General features: G+C 60.2%; 1 protein-coding gene across 1 annotated transcript in view; it reads left to right on the top strand.

Moving 5' to 3' along the window:
* ARAP3 (ArfGAP with RhoGAP domain, ankyrin repeat and PH domain 3) overlaps positions 1-13,880 on the top strand; it is a 25,099-nt gene that overhangs the window by 9,346 nt on the left and 1,873 nt on the right. Inside the window, exons 4-30 of the mRNA XM_029960217.1 lie at positions 123-193; positions 4,379-4,648; positions 5,089-5,158; positions 5,584-5,704; positions 5,879-6,066; positions 6,881-6,987; positions 7,094-7,293; positions 7,424-7,509; positions 7,680-7,862; positions 8,081-8,243; positions 8,549-8,680; positions 8,753-8,906; positions 9,054-9,156; positions 9,355-9,553; positions 9,639-9,702; positions 9,999-10,162; positions 10,273-10,485; positions 10,646-10,751; positions 11,276-11,423; positions 11,568-11,636; positions 11,928-12,002; positions 12,123-12,237; positions 12,399-12,527; positions 12,709-12,842; positions 12,988-13,070; positions 13,276-13,311; positions 13,747-13,810. Of these exons, the coding sequence (XP_029816077.1) occupies positions 123-193; positions 4,379-4,648; positions 5,089-5,158; positions 5,584-5,704; positions 5,879-6,066; positions 6,881-6,987; positions 7,094-7,293; positions 7,424-7,509; positions 7,680-7,862; positions 8,081-8,243; positions 8,549-8,680; positions 8,753-8,906; positions 9,054-9,156; positions 9,355-9,553; positions 9,639-9,702; positions 9,999-10,162; positions 10,273-10,485; positions 10,646-10,751; positions 11,276-11,423; positions 11,568-11,636; positions 11,928-12,002; positions 12,123-12,237; positions 12,399-12,527; positions 12,709-12,842; positions 12,988-13,070; positions 13,276-13,311; positions 13,747-13,810 (3,447 nt within the window). The remainder of the gene's footprint in view (positions 1-122; positions 194-4,378; positions 4,649-5,088; positions 5,159-5,583; positions 5,705-5,878; positions 6,067-6,880; positions 6,988-7,093; positions 7,294-7,423; positions 7,510-7,679; positions 7,863-8,080; positions 8,244-8,548; positions 8,681-8,752; positions 8,907-9,053; positions 9,157-9,354; positions 9,554-9,638; positions 9,703-9,998; positions 10,163-10,272; positions 10,486-10,645; positions 10,752-11,275; positions 11,424-11,567; positions 11,637-11,927; positions 12,003-12,122; positions 12,238-12,398; positions 12,528-12,708; positions 12,843-12,987; positions 13,071-13,275; positions 13,312-13,746; positions 13,811-13,880) is intronic.

Below are 13,880 nucleotides of genomic sequence, written 5' to 3'. Positions count from 1 at the left end.
TGATTCTGTGCTGGGTTGGGGGTCACAGACTGAGCCCCCTGCACTGTGGGCTGGGCAGGATGAGGAGATCTGGGATGGGAGAGGGCACAGGGAGAGGAGATGTGACTGTTCTCTCCCCACAGGGTGTTGGCATCTCCGCTGGTCAGAGCTACGAGGCAGTGTCCGAGCTAGACCTGGAGCGAGAAGTCCACAGGTGGGATCACCCCCCCTGGGCTACAGGGGCTGGGCTGAGCTCAGGGTCAGGGGTTTGCATGCCAGGGGACACCTCTGGGGACAGCCTGAGAGGGAATGGGGGGTTTTCCCCTACCATAGAGCTGGTCAGAAGTGTCTGGGATCAGGTCAGCAGCCTCCAGGAGAGCCGGTGGGTTTGGAAAGGAGAAGGAGCTGTGCTGGTGGGAGGCCCCTGGGGGGACAGGGCTTGGCAACAAACATTGTGGGTGCACAGTTGAGGCAGCACCAGTGGCAATGGACACCTGCACACCCAGAGGAGCCTGGATTTGGCCTCTGGGAGTGGGAAAACACCACAGGCGACAGGGATTACTCATGAATGAGGTAGTTCTGAGCCCCAGATGGAGAGATGTGCAATATCCAAAGGGTCCAGCATCATCAGATCAGCATTTGCTGCTCAGTCACACTGTGTTAGACACTGAAATTGTGAGGGGCACCTTTAAAATGCTTTTGAAATGTACTTTCCATACCTCCTGATAGCATCTCAGAAAGAGGAAGGAAAGCTGCTCTTCCCATTTCGGATGGGGAGGGTTCCTTTTCCTGTGTTGCTCAGAGGAGGAGGTGAGCTGCAGCTCTGTGTCCTTCAGCTCTGGCCATGGCCTTGCTGGCCAGTGCATGCCCACGGCCCTTTCTGGCCCAGTGTTGGTCCAGCCCATCTCCTGCTGTGGGTGTTTGTCACTGATCCAGTGGCACGGAGCTGACCCAGCCACGGGTGGGGAACTGCAAATACCTGGGAACAGGAGTTTTGCAAACAGAAATCCTGAAAGCTCCCGTGGAGCCTCTGAACCAACAGTTCAGAGCAGAGCTGGGCACTGCCCTGTGGGTCACAGTCTCCATCCAGTGGCTTCCAAGGAGTTGGGATCCAGAATATCCCGAGATCATTAGTCAGGCACTTGCAGCTGTGGACCCATCAGGGAGTTTGCAGCCTGGTCTTGCTGAGAAGAGGCAGGATGTGACTGTCAGCAGTGTCAGGGGCAGTGGCTCACAGGTTTTTTTCCTCCCAGACTGAGCACAAGGGTGGTTGGGGTGTGAGGAGTGGAAGTAGTGACAGAAAAGCCTTTGAAGACCTTTTGCATTGTGCTCCATTCCACATCCAGCTGCTCCAACGCTTTCCTCCCTCAACCAGCCCCACTGGTCTGACCACAATCCCTTGGAGCAGAGCTATGGGCTCCTGCTCAGCTGCTGAGGGGCTGCTGGCCAGCCCTGGTCCTTTTGTGGGACCTCCTGATCCTCCTCCTCAGCACTCGTGTTTCTCCAGTTCAGCCAGTCCTCATCCTGCTGACTGGCAGCTGGGCACTGGGAATAACAGGAGGGTCTCCTGCAGCCCACAGATCTGCTTGTTGAGGGAAATATTTCCCACTCCCAAACTTCAGAGAGTCCCTTCTTCCCCTTTCTTCTACCTGTGGTAGCTCTTCTCACCCTGTTGTGGGGGAGCTTTGCCTGGAGCCCTCTTGTTCTCTAGGCAGTGCCAGTGTTAGGGGTGGGCTCAGCCACCTCACCAGCAACAAAATATCCTCAGCAAAGAGGAAAAGGAATGCAGAATTCCCTGGGAAACTGAGAGCCAAGTCTCTGAGGGTCCAGCAGAGCCTGGAATTTAGGATGGGATTTACCTGCTCTCACACTGACCACCTACATCCAAGCTGGTGATACTCAGCCCCCTGAAATGCTGATGCCAAAAGCATCCCCTGCCCTGCTCCAGATATCAGTCTCACAGGAGAGAGGTGGTGGCACAGCAGTGTCTGTGTCACCCTGTGGAGCTCGAGGGACTGGGTCAGACTCACCAGGCAGTGAGGATGGTGGACTCTGCCCTGGTTTGCTCCGAGACCCTGGACTGCTTCTCCCCACACCTCGAGGCATCTTCCCTTCAGGAAGAGAAACACTGGGAATGCTGTGTCCTTGACAGCCTATTCCTTACCTACCTCCCTCCCTCCCTCCCAGGTGCCCACTCACAGGTTCATTGACTGTGACCTCCAGCTGCAGTAACCAGATCCAGGATCAGCTCCTTGGTCCCCTCACCACCAGCAGGTCCCTTCCCTCCATCACCCAACCTCCGTCCTCCACCAGATCACCCACATGAGCATGGAGAGGTTGAGGTTGCCCCAACTCAGTGCAGCTCAGGGATCACCCTCCAGGCTCAGCTGGCCTGGAAATACCTTCTCCTGGCCCTGGGGACTCATTTGTCCCCCGGGTTACTTGTCTTCACTGCCTGACACCAGCTGGAAGGACATGACCTGGCCTTTGCAGACTTGTTGTTTGGAGGCTTCATCCACCAACCCTGTCCTCGAGGCCAGAGCTGGGTCTTGGTGTGTTCCTGGGATGCTGAGAGACCCCACTCCAGCCAGACCATGGGCTTTGCTTGTCCCTGGCAGATGCTCCCTGTCCTCCAGCTCTTTATAGCTTCATTGGCTGTAAGTCATGGCTCAGGAAGGGGCTGTTATGGATTTTATCTGCTTTTTCTCTTGCTCTGACCCATTCCCTGGGTCTGTCTCCCCCTCAGCCCTGGCACTCAAGGCTGATGTCTGCCTCTGACTCACTGAGTCCTCCAGCTGCCCTGTTGCCTGGCCAGTCCCTCCTGAAGAAGCTGCAGACCAGGCTGGGACTGCAGCCAGATGACTCACCCTGCCAAGGCTCTGTTATGCTAATTAAACAGTAATTTTCCTTGTGCTTTGAGCCTTCCAGCCACCCCTGGCCATTTCTTGCCCTTCCTTTGGCTCCAGACACTGGAGCCAAACAGGCTGTTTTCCCTCTCTATCACCTCCTCATCCCATACACCACCCCACTTCTCCGAGAACCCACCTGCAGCCTGGGTGGGTCCAGCCCAGCATCCTCCCAGACAGACTCGCTCCTGTCCCATGTGGATCAGGGACATCTGGTGTCTCATGGCCTCACAAGGTGCCTGTCCAGGGCCAAAGCACAGATCCATGCACAGCCTTGGCTCCTAGGACGAGTCAGTGCCCAAAACCAGGTGTTGGGAGAATTTGAGGTCTTTCTGCTCCAAAAGCATTTCTAGTCATGCATTCACACCGGAGGCAGTTTCTCATATTCAGGGGTTTTCTCCTTCACAGATTTCTCCTTCTGCCAGGAGGAATCCCACAGGTCAGGTGCTCCTTTCCCAAGTGCTCCTGAGCCTTGCTCCTGCTGGCTCTATATGATGCCCCCCAGCTCCTGTGTGCTCTCCTCGTGAACCTGCCCCCATCACTCCCCCTGTGCCCCTGGAGATGCCCAGCCTGCTCAGGTGCTCCTCAGGCAGAAGCTGGGACCGGGCTTGGACCCTCCTTGTTGCCTTTCTTGGAGCCTTTCTTTCATGCTGGCACTGGATTCCACAGAGGAATCCTGGGTGCTCTCCTGTGGGTGCTGGCGTGTTCTGCCTTCCATGGCTCTCTTCCTGCCCATCACCATTTCACCTGGGCAGCTCCCCTGTGAGCTCCCGGGACTGTCAGACATTTTCCAGCACATTTCCTTTTCAGGGAAAGAAAAATGGCTGGAAAGAAAAATGAAAGGGCTGATGGGAAGGGGCAGCCTGAGCCCTGGTTTATTTTTATAATTTCCTTTTATTGTTGTGGTTGGAGAGGGCTCAGCAGGCCTGGCTGGGGGCTTTAGCATGGCTTCCCAAGGAGATAGAGATCTTGGATTCCCAGGGTGCAGGAGCTCCACTGGCCCATCTGTCCATCTCAATCCTTTTACAGGGCATTTTGGCTGGGCACAAGAGCAGGCACAAGGTGTCATGGCAGAAAGATCTTCACGGTTCCAGGAAGTTTGGAGGGGCAGAGGGAGAGGGGCTGAGAGCCCTGGTGAGGAGGGAGCTGGGATGGGTGTAGAGCAGGGAACAGGACATGGGGCTGGGGAGCTGCCTGGCTTTGGTTTGCTGCCTGTGAAGAGGGGAAGGAGGTAATGCCAGGGATTTGGAGTGTGTGGTGGCCCCAACCTTGCCATGATGTAGGACTGGCTGAGCCTCAGGCTGCTGATGGCCTCATGAGCACTGAGCCCTCGTCCCACCCTGCTCTTGGAGACGCAAACACCCACATCCCTGGGTGCCCCGAGCGCTCAGGACGGGGACAGGGGCAGTGTGAGGTGTCCCCAGATGGGATGGGATTAGCCAGGAGCCTGCATGGTGAGCAGCCTGGCTCCCTCACAGCCCCACGTGCCACAGGACAAGCAGCGAGTGCAGCAGCGAGGGACGGAGCGAGGACGAGGAGACCCGGAGCCGGCTCATCGACCGCATCGTCCAGAACGACACCGAGGGCTATTCCACCGTGGAGGCACCGCGGGCCGAGGGGGCCCCCTTCAGCCTCCCAGCCCACCTCTACCCAGACGAGGTCCTGGACGACCTCACCATCTCCCCCTACGCCAGCTTCACGTCGCTCTCCGAGCCCCGGCCCACCATGCTCAGTGGCTGGCTGGACAAGCTCTCCCCACAGGGGTATGTGGGACAGCCATGGGATCTCGGAATGGGTTGGGTTGGGTTGGGAGGGATCTCAAAGCTGTCCTGTGGGTGCTGGGGTGTCCCAGCTGCCATGACTTTCTCAAAGCTCATCTTGTTCCCACCCCCTGCCATGGGCACGGACACCTTCCACTAGAGCAGGTTGCTCCAAGCTGTGTCCAACCTGCCCTGGAATGCTTCCAGGGGTGGGATGGGGCAGCTTCCATAGGTAAAGTCCCCTTGGGTGAGGTGGCCACACTGGTCACTGTGCTGCTGGGGCAGCCAGACCTCCCTGTGGGAGGAGAACCCTCTTGGGTACCCCAGCTGTGCTGCAAAGGTGTCTGTGCAGCCATCCTTGGGGGAAGGGGGGATCTGTGAGCAGATGTGGGGTCCTCGGGGGGATCATCCCCTTCCCAACAGTTTTTCTGCCGTCCCAACAGGAACTATGTCTTCCAGAGGCGCTACGTCCGTTTCGACGGGAAGAACCTGATGTACTTCAGCAGTGAGAAGGTACAAAGGGACAGAATGGGGCAGGGTGGGGAGGTTGCACTGTGCCTTGACACCACAGAGGCTGCTATACCCCCTTGACCTCTCCTTGTCCTTCTGTGAGGAGCCAGCAATGCTTTGCCATCCCCAGGGTGGAGCAGCCATGGCCCTGATGCCTGGTGGGCTCCTAAAACAGCCCCAGCCATGGGAAGCTCGGGATAGCAAGGGGCCCTCTGCCAACAGGGAGCAGGAAAAGGGGGGTCCTGCTGGCTCACAAACCCTGGGGCAGAGTGAAAATAGGATGCCAGCCATGGATCCATCCTTTCCCGCCTGGCTGCTGGTGCTGTGCTATGAGGCAGCACCCAGGGGATGTGGAGGATGTGCCAGGTTATGGGGGTGCCCTGTGGGGAGGGCAAAGGGGGTTAACCCTGCCTGGGGGCCCGTTCCAGGAGCCCTACCCCAAGGGGGTGATCCCGCTGTCCGTGATCGAGATGGCTCGTTCCAACAAGGACAACAAGTTCCAGGTTGTCACCAGCCATCGGATCTTCGTCTTCCGTGCCGAGAACGAGGGTAAGTGAAAACCCAGGCCCCCAGTCCCCAAAGAACCATCCCTGCCTCCCTCCTCCATCCGGAGCATCCCAAGGGCAGCTCTCACCTCATCCCTGCCATGCCTGCCGGGTGCTCTGCTCCATGCCAGGGCTGTTGGGAAGGGCTCAGCCCTGCTCCCTCATGCCTGGTCCCCAGCCCAGAGGAATGAGTGGTGCTCCACGCTGCAGAAGAAGGTGATGGACCAGCGCCTGGTGGGGTCCCGACCCCGGCCCGCCAACACCGCTCACTGCCAGAAGTCGGGGACCCTGGAGCTGAAGGGCCAGAAGTCCAAGGTGTTCGCAGCCCTGAGCCTGCCTGAGATGTGGCTGTACAAGAGTGAGCAGGTTCGTGGCCAGAGCAGCCCCCCAGCTGGCACAGAGGGCTGTGCCAATGGCAGATGGGATGACAGGGATGGAGGGAGCTTAGCCAGGGTTGGTGCCAAAGAGGGAGCAGAGAGGAAAAGGATGGGCAGAAGAAAGGGAATGGCAGGGCAGGAAGATGGAGATCCTGCACAGGGCAGCAGTCTTGGATACCAGGAGTGGACCACCCTCCTCATCTCCTCGCTGTCACCAAATTATCGTCATCTCTGCCAGGTGCTTTGGTCTCAGTCACACCAAGGCAGCCCAATCCATCACAGGGTGGATGGGTCACTGAGCACGGAATCAGCAGCAAACACATCTGCTGCAAGGGGCATCTGCCCCATGGGAAGCAGCAGGGCACTGTCACCTCACACCCTGCTGCTGCCCACAGAACCCCCACTTCCTTCCTGCTCAATTTTCTCACCTTTCTGGGGTTTTTTTCCATCACCTCATTTCCAGGTTGCCCAGCAATCAGCATCATCTGGGGGTTTGGCTCAGGATGATGTTTGTCTTATGAGTGTCCCTGACTCAAATCCCGAAAACAGAGGGACCTGGATAGCCGGGTTTCAGGGGCTGTGGGCAGAACTTGCATTTCATTCGAAGGCATAACGTATTTGCAGAGTGCTTTATGTCAGGCCACGTGAGGTGGCTGAGAGACGTGGCAAGGTCTCATCCAGGCAAAGCAGGGATGGGATGATGGGGGTGCCGGAGGCCCCAACATCACGGGCGTGTCCAGAGTGCTGTGTCCACCACGGCTGTGGCACTGCAGGACCAACAGCACTGTCACTCTGAATTGCAGTTCTTCAAAATGGGCATTGGCATGTTCTTCATTGAGATGCGTGGCTCCACCATCCGCGAAGCCAAGAACCGCAGCTTCGAGCTCATCACCCCCTCCAAAACGTTCAGGTATCCCCGGCACCCAGGTGGGCTGAGGTGGGAGGAGCAGCCAGGTGCCAGACCTGGGTGCTGGTTGCTGCAGTGCCCTGAGTTTTGGCTGTGCTGGCGCCCACAGTTTCGTGGCGGAGTCGGAGCGGGAGAAGCGGGAGTGGATGGAGGCACTGCAGGAGGCCATGGCTGAGATGCTCTATGACTACGAGGTGGCAGAGAAGATCTGGTCCAACAAAGCCAACAAATACTGTGCAGACTGCTGGGCTCAGAGTCCCGACTGGGCATCCATCAACCTCTGCGTGGTCATCTGCAAGCAGTGTGCAGGTGGGGACATCTCCCCCGGGGGCACATGGGGGCCTGCTTGGGCAGGCAGGTGCTGGCTGGAGCATGGGCACAGCTTGGGTCCCAGTTCCCTGGCAGGGTCAAGGGGTGCTCACTCTCCTGCTCCCCGCAGGGCAGCACCGCAGCCTGGGCTCCAACATTTCCAAGGTGCAAAGCCTGAAGCTGGACACCAGCGTCTGGTCCAACGAGATCGTACAGGTAGAGGCACTCGGGGCAGGGCACCGGGGCTGGCACGGTGTGCTCAGGGGCCGGGCTGCTCCTCTGGCAGGGCAGCAGCCCCATGGTCTCTGTTGGGGTGCAGGAACACTGGGAATCCTGCTCCTCCCGCTGGCCCTGGTGCTCACCATGACCACGGGGCTCTCCTGCAGCTCTTCATCGTGCTGGGAAACGACCGAGCCAACCGGTTCTGGGCCGCTCGGCTCCCGGCGAGCGAGGCCATCCACCCGGACAGCAGCGCCGAGCAGAGGCGGGAATTCATCTCCCGCAAGTACCGGGAGGGCCGGTACCGCCTGCCCCATCCCCACTGCCCCACCCAGGAGGACGTGCTCCAGGTAGGGGCCACCCCGGGGTACCGGGGTGCTGGGAACCATCCCAGAGCTCCTGGTTTGAGATGCCAACACCTCCTGCCTGGCTGTGCGTGCGCACACCCTCGTGCCAGGCGTATCTTGGGAGGTTGTGCCCCGGTTTGCCTGCCTTCAAACGTCCCTAGGAGTGGTCTGGGGTCTCCATGAGCCGGGACGTGGTCCCTAAAGGCACTGTCTCACCCCAGGCACTGTGCACTGCGGTGGCAGGACCAACCCTCCTCAAGACCGTCCTGCAGTTCTTCTCGTCCTCAGAGGCTGGTCTGGCATCTGACCCTGCTGCCAGCGAGGTGGCCCCAGGGGCTGACCTTTGGTGGGGATTGGAGAGCAAAAGGCCCAGGAACCTTTCAGGTAATGAGGACCCTCGAGCCCCATCTGTGATGGGGACACTTCCTCCTTGCCATTGCCCCTGTCCCCCTCGGCACGCCCCAAGGCTGGGGACATCATCAGGTGCTGAGGCTCCCTGGGGACCCCGCCTGGGACTCTCTTTTAGGATGGGGCAAAGCAGCAGTTCCTCTGGAGCCCCTTTTCAGGGAACCCCATGCCTGGCACACCCCCTTGCCTACACCTCCATGAGTGGGGTCTCCCGACCCCTCTGTTACTCACAATTTGGTGGGTGCCTGCTCCCACCCCACTCTCAGTGCCGTGCCCCACAGGGAGCCCCCGCGCACGGGAACCGGGTCCGGAGGGCGTCTACAACGAGATCACACAGCCAGTGACACACAGCGGGTACCTGCACCGGGCCACGGCCCCCCCAAAGCTCCCAGGTGCCAAGAAGAGCAAAGAGGGTGAGTGTGGGGAGTGCAGGAGGGCATCCAGGGGGTGCCCATCCCGGTGCCACTGACCCCATGTTCCCACAGACTTCCAGCGCACGTGGTGCTCCCTGGAGAGATCCCTGCTCTTCTTCGAGACAGAGAAATGCACTGAGCCCCTGGGCCACATTGAGAGTGGGGACCTCCTCTCCCTGGGTGTCAGCAGAGCTCAAGCACTCACCAGCCCCTGCCCCACCGAAAGGTACCCCCAGCCGTGCCCCCACCACGCGCCCAGAGAGCCTGGGGGCACACAGAGGGCTTTGCTCCTGCTGGGTGCGATGGTCTGCCCTGGCTCTGGGTGCAGGGTCGGGGTAGGGGCTGCCCTGATGGGCTGGTTCATCCTCTGCAGGTTTCGCTTCACTCTCGAGCTGTTCCTCGCTGGGGAAAAAGTGCAGCAGCTGGGAACTGATGGGCCTGAGACACTGCAGGCCTGGGCCAGTGCCATCGGCAAGGTGAGCCAGCCCCAGCCCCGGCACCCTGCTGTGTCCCCAGGATCTGTCCTCACTGATTCCTCCCAACCTCTTGATCTGCTGTGGGAAGCACCCTCCTCCCTTTCCAGGGGGTCTCATCCTCCCTGATGACCTCATGGGAGTCATCACTCGGGGTTGAGCCCTGAACTCACCCAGCTCGTCTCTCGCTCCGTCCCACAGTGGTTCACACCCGTGAGCTGTCACTGCCTGCTGGGCTACGAGTTCCAGCGCGTGGGCCAGCTGCGCTACAAGTGCATGCTCAACCCTGAGAGGTGGCAGCAGGCCTTCTTCATCCTCCAGAAAGCTCACCTCTTCATCTGCCCCGCCGAGGAGGACGGGGCTGAGGACAGCATCAACCTGCGGCGGCTGCAGGAGCTCAGTGAGTGCTGTCACAGCCCGGCACAGGCACCGTGTGGTGGTGGCCGTGCACGGCTCTGACCCCTCCACCTCTCACCCCAACGCAGGTCTGGTTCCCCCCACGGAGACTCCAGACAAGAAGGAGATGCTGATCCTGGTGGAGATGGGGAGGTGAGTCCTGGCCGTGGGAATGATGGGGAATGAGCCAGGCAAGCCCAGCAGGCTGCCCAGGGCAGAGCCACTTATGCGTGGGTTGATGCTGATCCAAACCCCATGGTGGGGATGCTACTGGGACAGCAGAGCTGTGACCAAGGGGTTTGCAGAGGTCACTCCAGCCTGGATCTCTTGATGGGGTAGCATATCCCTCAGCTCAGCCTGGCTGTACCTTGCTCCCTGTCCCAGGCAGGAGGGGATAACCTGCCCCTCCGGCAACGTTCATTCCCTCTTTTCTGCCTTGTTGTTCTCAGGACATTTTACCTGCAGGGCTTGTCACGGGTGGACTCGGCAGCGTGGTACACGGACATCCAGGCCTCGGCAGGGGGCCGGGGCAACGCGCTGCGGGACCAGCAGCTGAGCCGGGGGGACATCCCCATCATCGTGGACAGCTGCATCGCCTTCATCACCCAGTACGGTGAGCACGGCACGGCTGGAACGGCCCCCAGCGCACCGCGGGGGCCACCAGCCCCACTGGGGATTATCTGAGCGGGACCGAGCCCCTGTGACCCCATGTCCCTGTCCCAGGGCTGCGGCACGAGGGGATTTACCGCAAGAACGGAGCCAAGTCGCGGATCAAGGTGCTGATGGAGGAGTTCCGGCGGGACGCCCGCAACGTCAAGCTGCGCATCAACGACAACTTCATCGAGGACGTCACTGATGTCCTGAAGAGGTTCTTCCGCGAGCTGGAAGATCCCATCTTCACCCTGGAGCTGCACCCGCAGTGGAAGGAGGCTGCAGGTACCTCCTTCACCCGACGCTGCTCCCATGCTGGGCCACCTGCCAGGGTTCCCTGGGGCTGGTATCCCACAGGATCCTGGTGCCAACCCTGGTCGTCTCTGTATCGTCTCTGGATCTGCTGGTCTCAGCAATGATCCATGACATGGGTTCCTCCCTCCAGAAATCCCCTCGAAGCCCCAGCGCCTGGAGCGGTACAAGGAGCTCATCCATCGCCTGCCCCGCCTCAACCACAAGACCCTGGCTGCACTCATCGGGCACCTCTACCGGTCAGTGGGCCACCTCCCTGCAGGGTCCCCTGGTCCAGCCAGGGTCCCCAAGAGCAGTCAGCATTGTGGGGTCTCCCTGCTCCCCAGGGAATGCTGCCTTCCAACCCTGAGAGACAGGAGGAGCCCCATGCCCGTGCCCTGCCACACCAGCCCTCTGGATGGTGCTGGAACATGCTACTCTGGGACACCTAGAATGTTCCCAAAGTCATCCTGCAGCAAGGGGGAGTGACAGGAGGTTTGGGACTAGGGGACACCCCCCTGTGGGATGTGGACTTCACTAAATGCCCCAAACAGAACACTACATTTCCATTCCTGACTCAGCAGCTGAGGTGGGGCTCTTGTCTGGTTTGATGGCAGCGGGAAGTTCTCATAACAGGAACTGCCTGGCTTGAAGTTCCCATTGCCGGTGGGCTGGGTAAATTCGAGCTGTTTTTCAGAATTTGTATGAGGCAGGGGAGGGTGGATGGGGCTGAAACCCCATCCAGAGTGGGACCAGCCCCTCACCTCTCTGCTCCTTGTCCCAGGGTGCAGAAATGTGCAGACCTCAACCAGATGAGCACCAAGAACCTGTCGCTGCTTTTCGCTCCCAGCCTCTTCCAGACGGACGGCAAAGGGGAGCACGAGGTCAAGGTGATGGAAGATCTCATCGACAACTACGTCAGCATCTTCAATGTGAGCAGGGCCCTGCCAGCCCCCTCCAGCTCCCCTTGCATCCCCCCATACTGCCCATCTCTGCCTCCTCTGCATCCTTCCATCCCAGCCTTGAGTCCTCCGTATCCCGCTCCACATTGACCCTGCTCATCCTTCCTCCGGCAGATTGATGAGGACCAGGTATCCCAGATGGATCTGGAGAACAGCCTGATCACCACCTGGAAGGACACTCAGGTACTATGGATGTGCTTGCTGGCCCCCACTAAACCAGGGACCCCCGGGCCGGTGGGACTGACTGGAGGGTGGGGACACTCCCAACTACCCACCCTGGGTCCCCACTGTCCCACACCAGATATTTGGGAAAGGACTTTCCCCACTTGTCTTCCCTTTGCCCATCACCTTGAGGGTCCTGCCCAGGGGAGAAGCAGCCCCAGCTTCTTAAGACACCATCACCAGCCCCTGGGATGATGGGATGTGCTCAGCACCCGTGCCAGCATGGCACCAACACCACCCGCTCTCCCCCAGCTCTCACAGGCAGGTGACCTCATCATCGAGGTGTACCTGGAGCAGAAGCTGCCCGACTGCTGTGTCACCCTGAAGGTGAGTCCCAAAGGAGGGCTGTGCCGGGGGGAGCGAGGAGGGGCTCAGGCTCTGGGTGCAGCCTGTCCCTGGGACCCATCCTGCCACCGCCCACGCAGCTCCCCTTGTGTCTGGCCCCAGGTGTCCCCCACGATGACGGCCGAGGAACTCACCAACCAGGTGCTGGAGATGCGCAACGTGGCAGCCAGCCTGGACATCTGGCTGACCTTCGAGGCACTGGAGAACGGGGAGCTGGGTGAGCCTGGTGGGATGGCACGGGGGGATACCCCTGGCATGGCTGGGCTGGTGGGAGGGAGGTGTGGGACAGGAGGAGGAGGCTTTGTGCTGGTGGCAGGGGGAATGCGGACTGGCATAGGGAATGGGGACAGAGAGATGAGAGTGTCTCTGCATCCCCAGAGAGGCCCCTGCACCCCAAGGAGAAGGTGCTGGAGCAAGCTTTGCAGTGGTGCAAGCTCCCGGAGCCCAGCGCCGCGTACCTGCTGGTGAGGAAGGTCCCCATTGGCGAGGGCAGCTGTCTGTTCACAGGTAAGGCAGTCACAAAAAGTCCCAGCCCCTGGGGGTGTCCCCAGAGAGGGACAGCTCTGCCTGAGCTTCCTCTTGCCCTGGCCACTGCTCTGCAGCCATCAGGGTCACATCCCCGAGACCCACAGTGGGATCCTCCTGCCCCTCCCAGCCCCCCTCACCCCCATCTCCTCACTCTGGGCAGGTGCCAAGCGTGAGAGCCCCAAGTGTGGGCTGCTGAAATGCCGTGAGGAGCCCCCCAAGCTGCTGGGGAACAAGTTCCAGGAGCGCTACTTCGTGATCCGGGACCGGAGGCTGCTGCTGCTCAAGGAGAAGAGGGTACCCAGGGCATGGGCCTGCACCCCCAGGGCGGGGGAGAGGCAGGGAGAGGGAGCCTGGGGACAGCGGTGGCATGGTGGTGGCTGTCCTCCTGGCAGGGAGGCTGGCACCAAGCTGGGCTGACCCATTGGATTTCCCTCCCCAGAGTTCCAAGCCAGAACGGGAGTGGCCCCTGGATGCAGCCAAGGTTTACATGGGCATTAAGAAGAAGCTGAAGCCACCAGCCCAGTAAGTGGGTCCTTCCCTGGCCATGGCACTGGGGCATGAATCCCTCAATCCCTGCACCTGGCACATGAACCCACAAGCAGCACACCAGGCTCCACCTGGACCCAAAGCTGTGACAAACCTGGGCCTATGGAACCACTGCCCACAGCCCTTGGGCTGTGTCTGAGCTTGGCACTGCTGCCCCACAGCCTGTCTCTTCCTTTCCCAGGTGGGGTTTCACACTGACCCTGGACAAGCAGCAGCTGTGAGTATCTGCCCCTGCCATCCTGGGGCTGGAGGGATGTCAAGTTCTATCCCCAGTGTTAGTGGGATTGGGACAGCCAGGGGCAGTGCTACAGGGCCCTGGGATCTGGCAGAGCTTGGGGTATGCCAGTGCCAGAGTGATGGGGCCACAAGCTCCCTGGCACAAGGAGGGAGCCAGGTTCCAGGGGTAATCCATCTCTCTACTACACACCCTTCCCACCTCCCATCCCCACCAGCACCCCTGGGACATGCTGGGTGCCCAACGAGCTCTCACCTTGCCCTGAAGCAGTGATTTGGGCGTGCAATGAGTTTCAGAGGTGCAGCTCCACGGGGTGCAGCTGTGCCTGACAACCCCAGGCTCACAAACAAGGTGACAAGGGCACAGGGGTCCCACTGGCCCTGCTCTCTGGCAACTTCTCTGCTGTCTCCTCTGCAGGTGCCTGGTGTGCTCGGGGCAGGCTGAGCTGTGGGACTGGACCACCAGCATCCTCAAGGCTCAGGTGGGTGTAGGGCCGGCTGTGCCACCCAGATGGGCACTGCTGGGATGGGGCTGGGCAGGGCTGGGATGGG

The sequence above is a fragment of the Manacus vitellinus genome, unplaced genomic scaffold (genome assembly GCF_001715985.3).
Source record: "Manacus vitellinus isolate BGI_N305 unplaced genomic scaffold, ASM171598v3 scaffold_25_pilon, whole genome shotgun sequence".
In the NCBI taxonomy this organism is placed as follows: domain Eukaryota; kingdom Metazoa; phylum Chordata; class Aves; order Passeriformes; family Pipridae; genus Manacus; species Manacus vitellinus.
Note: the sequence above shows the minus strand (reverse complement) of the source record. Positions and strands in the feature narration are given on the sequence as shown.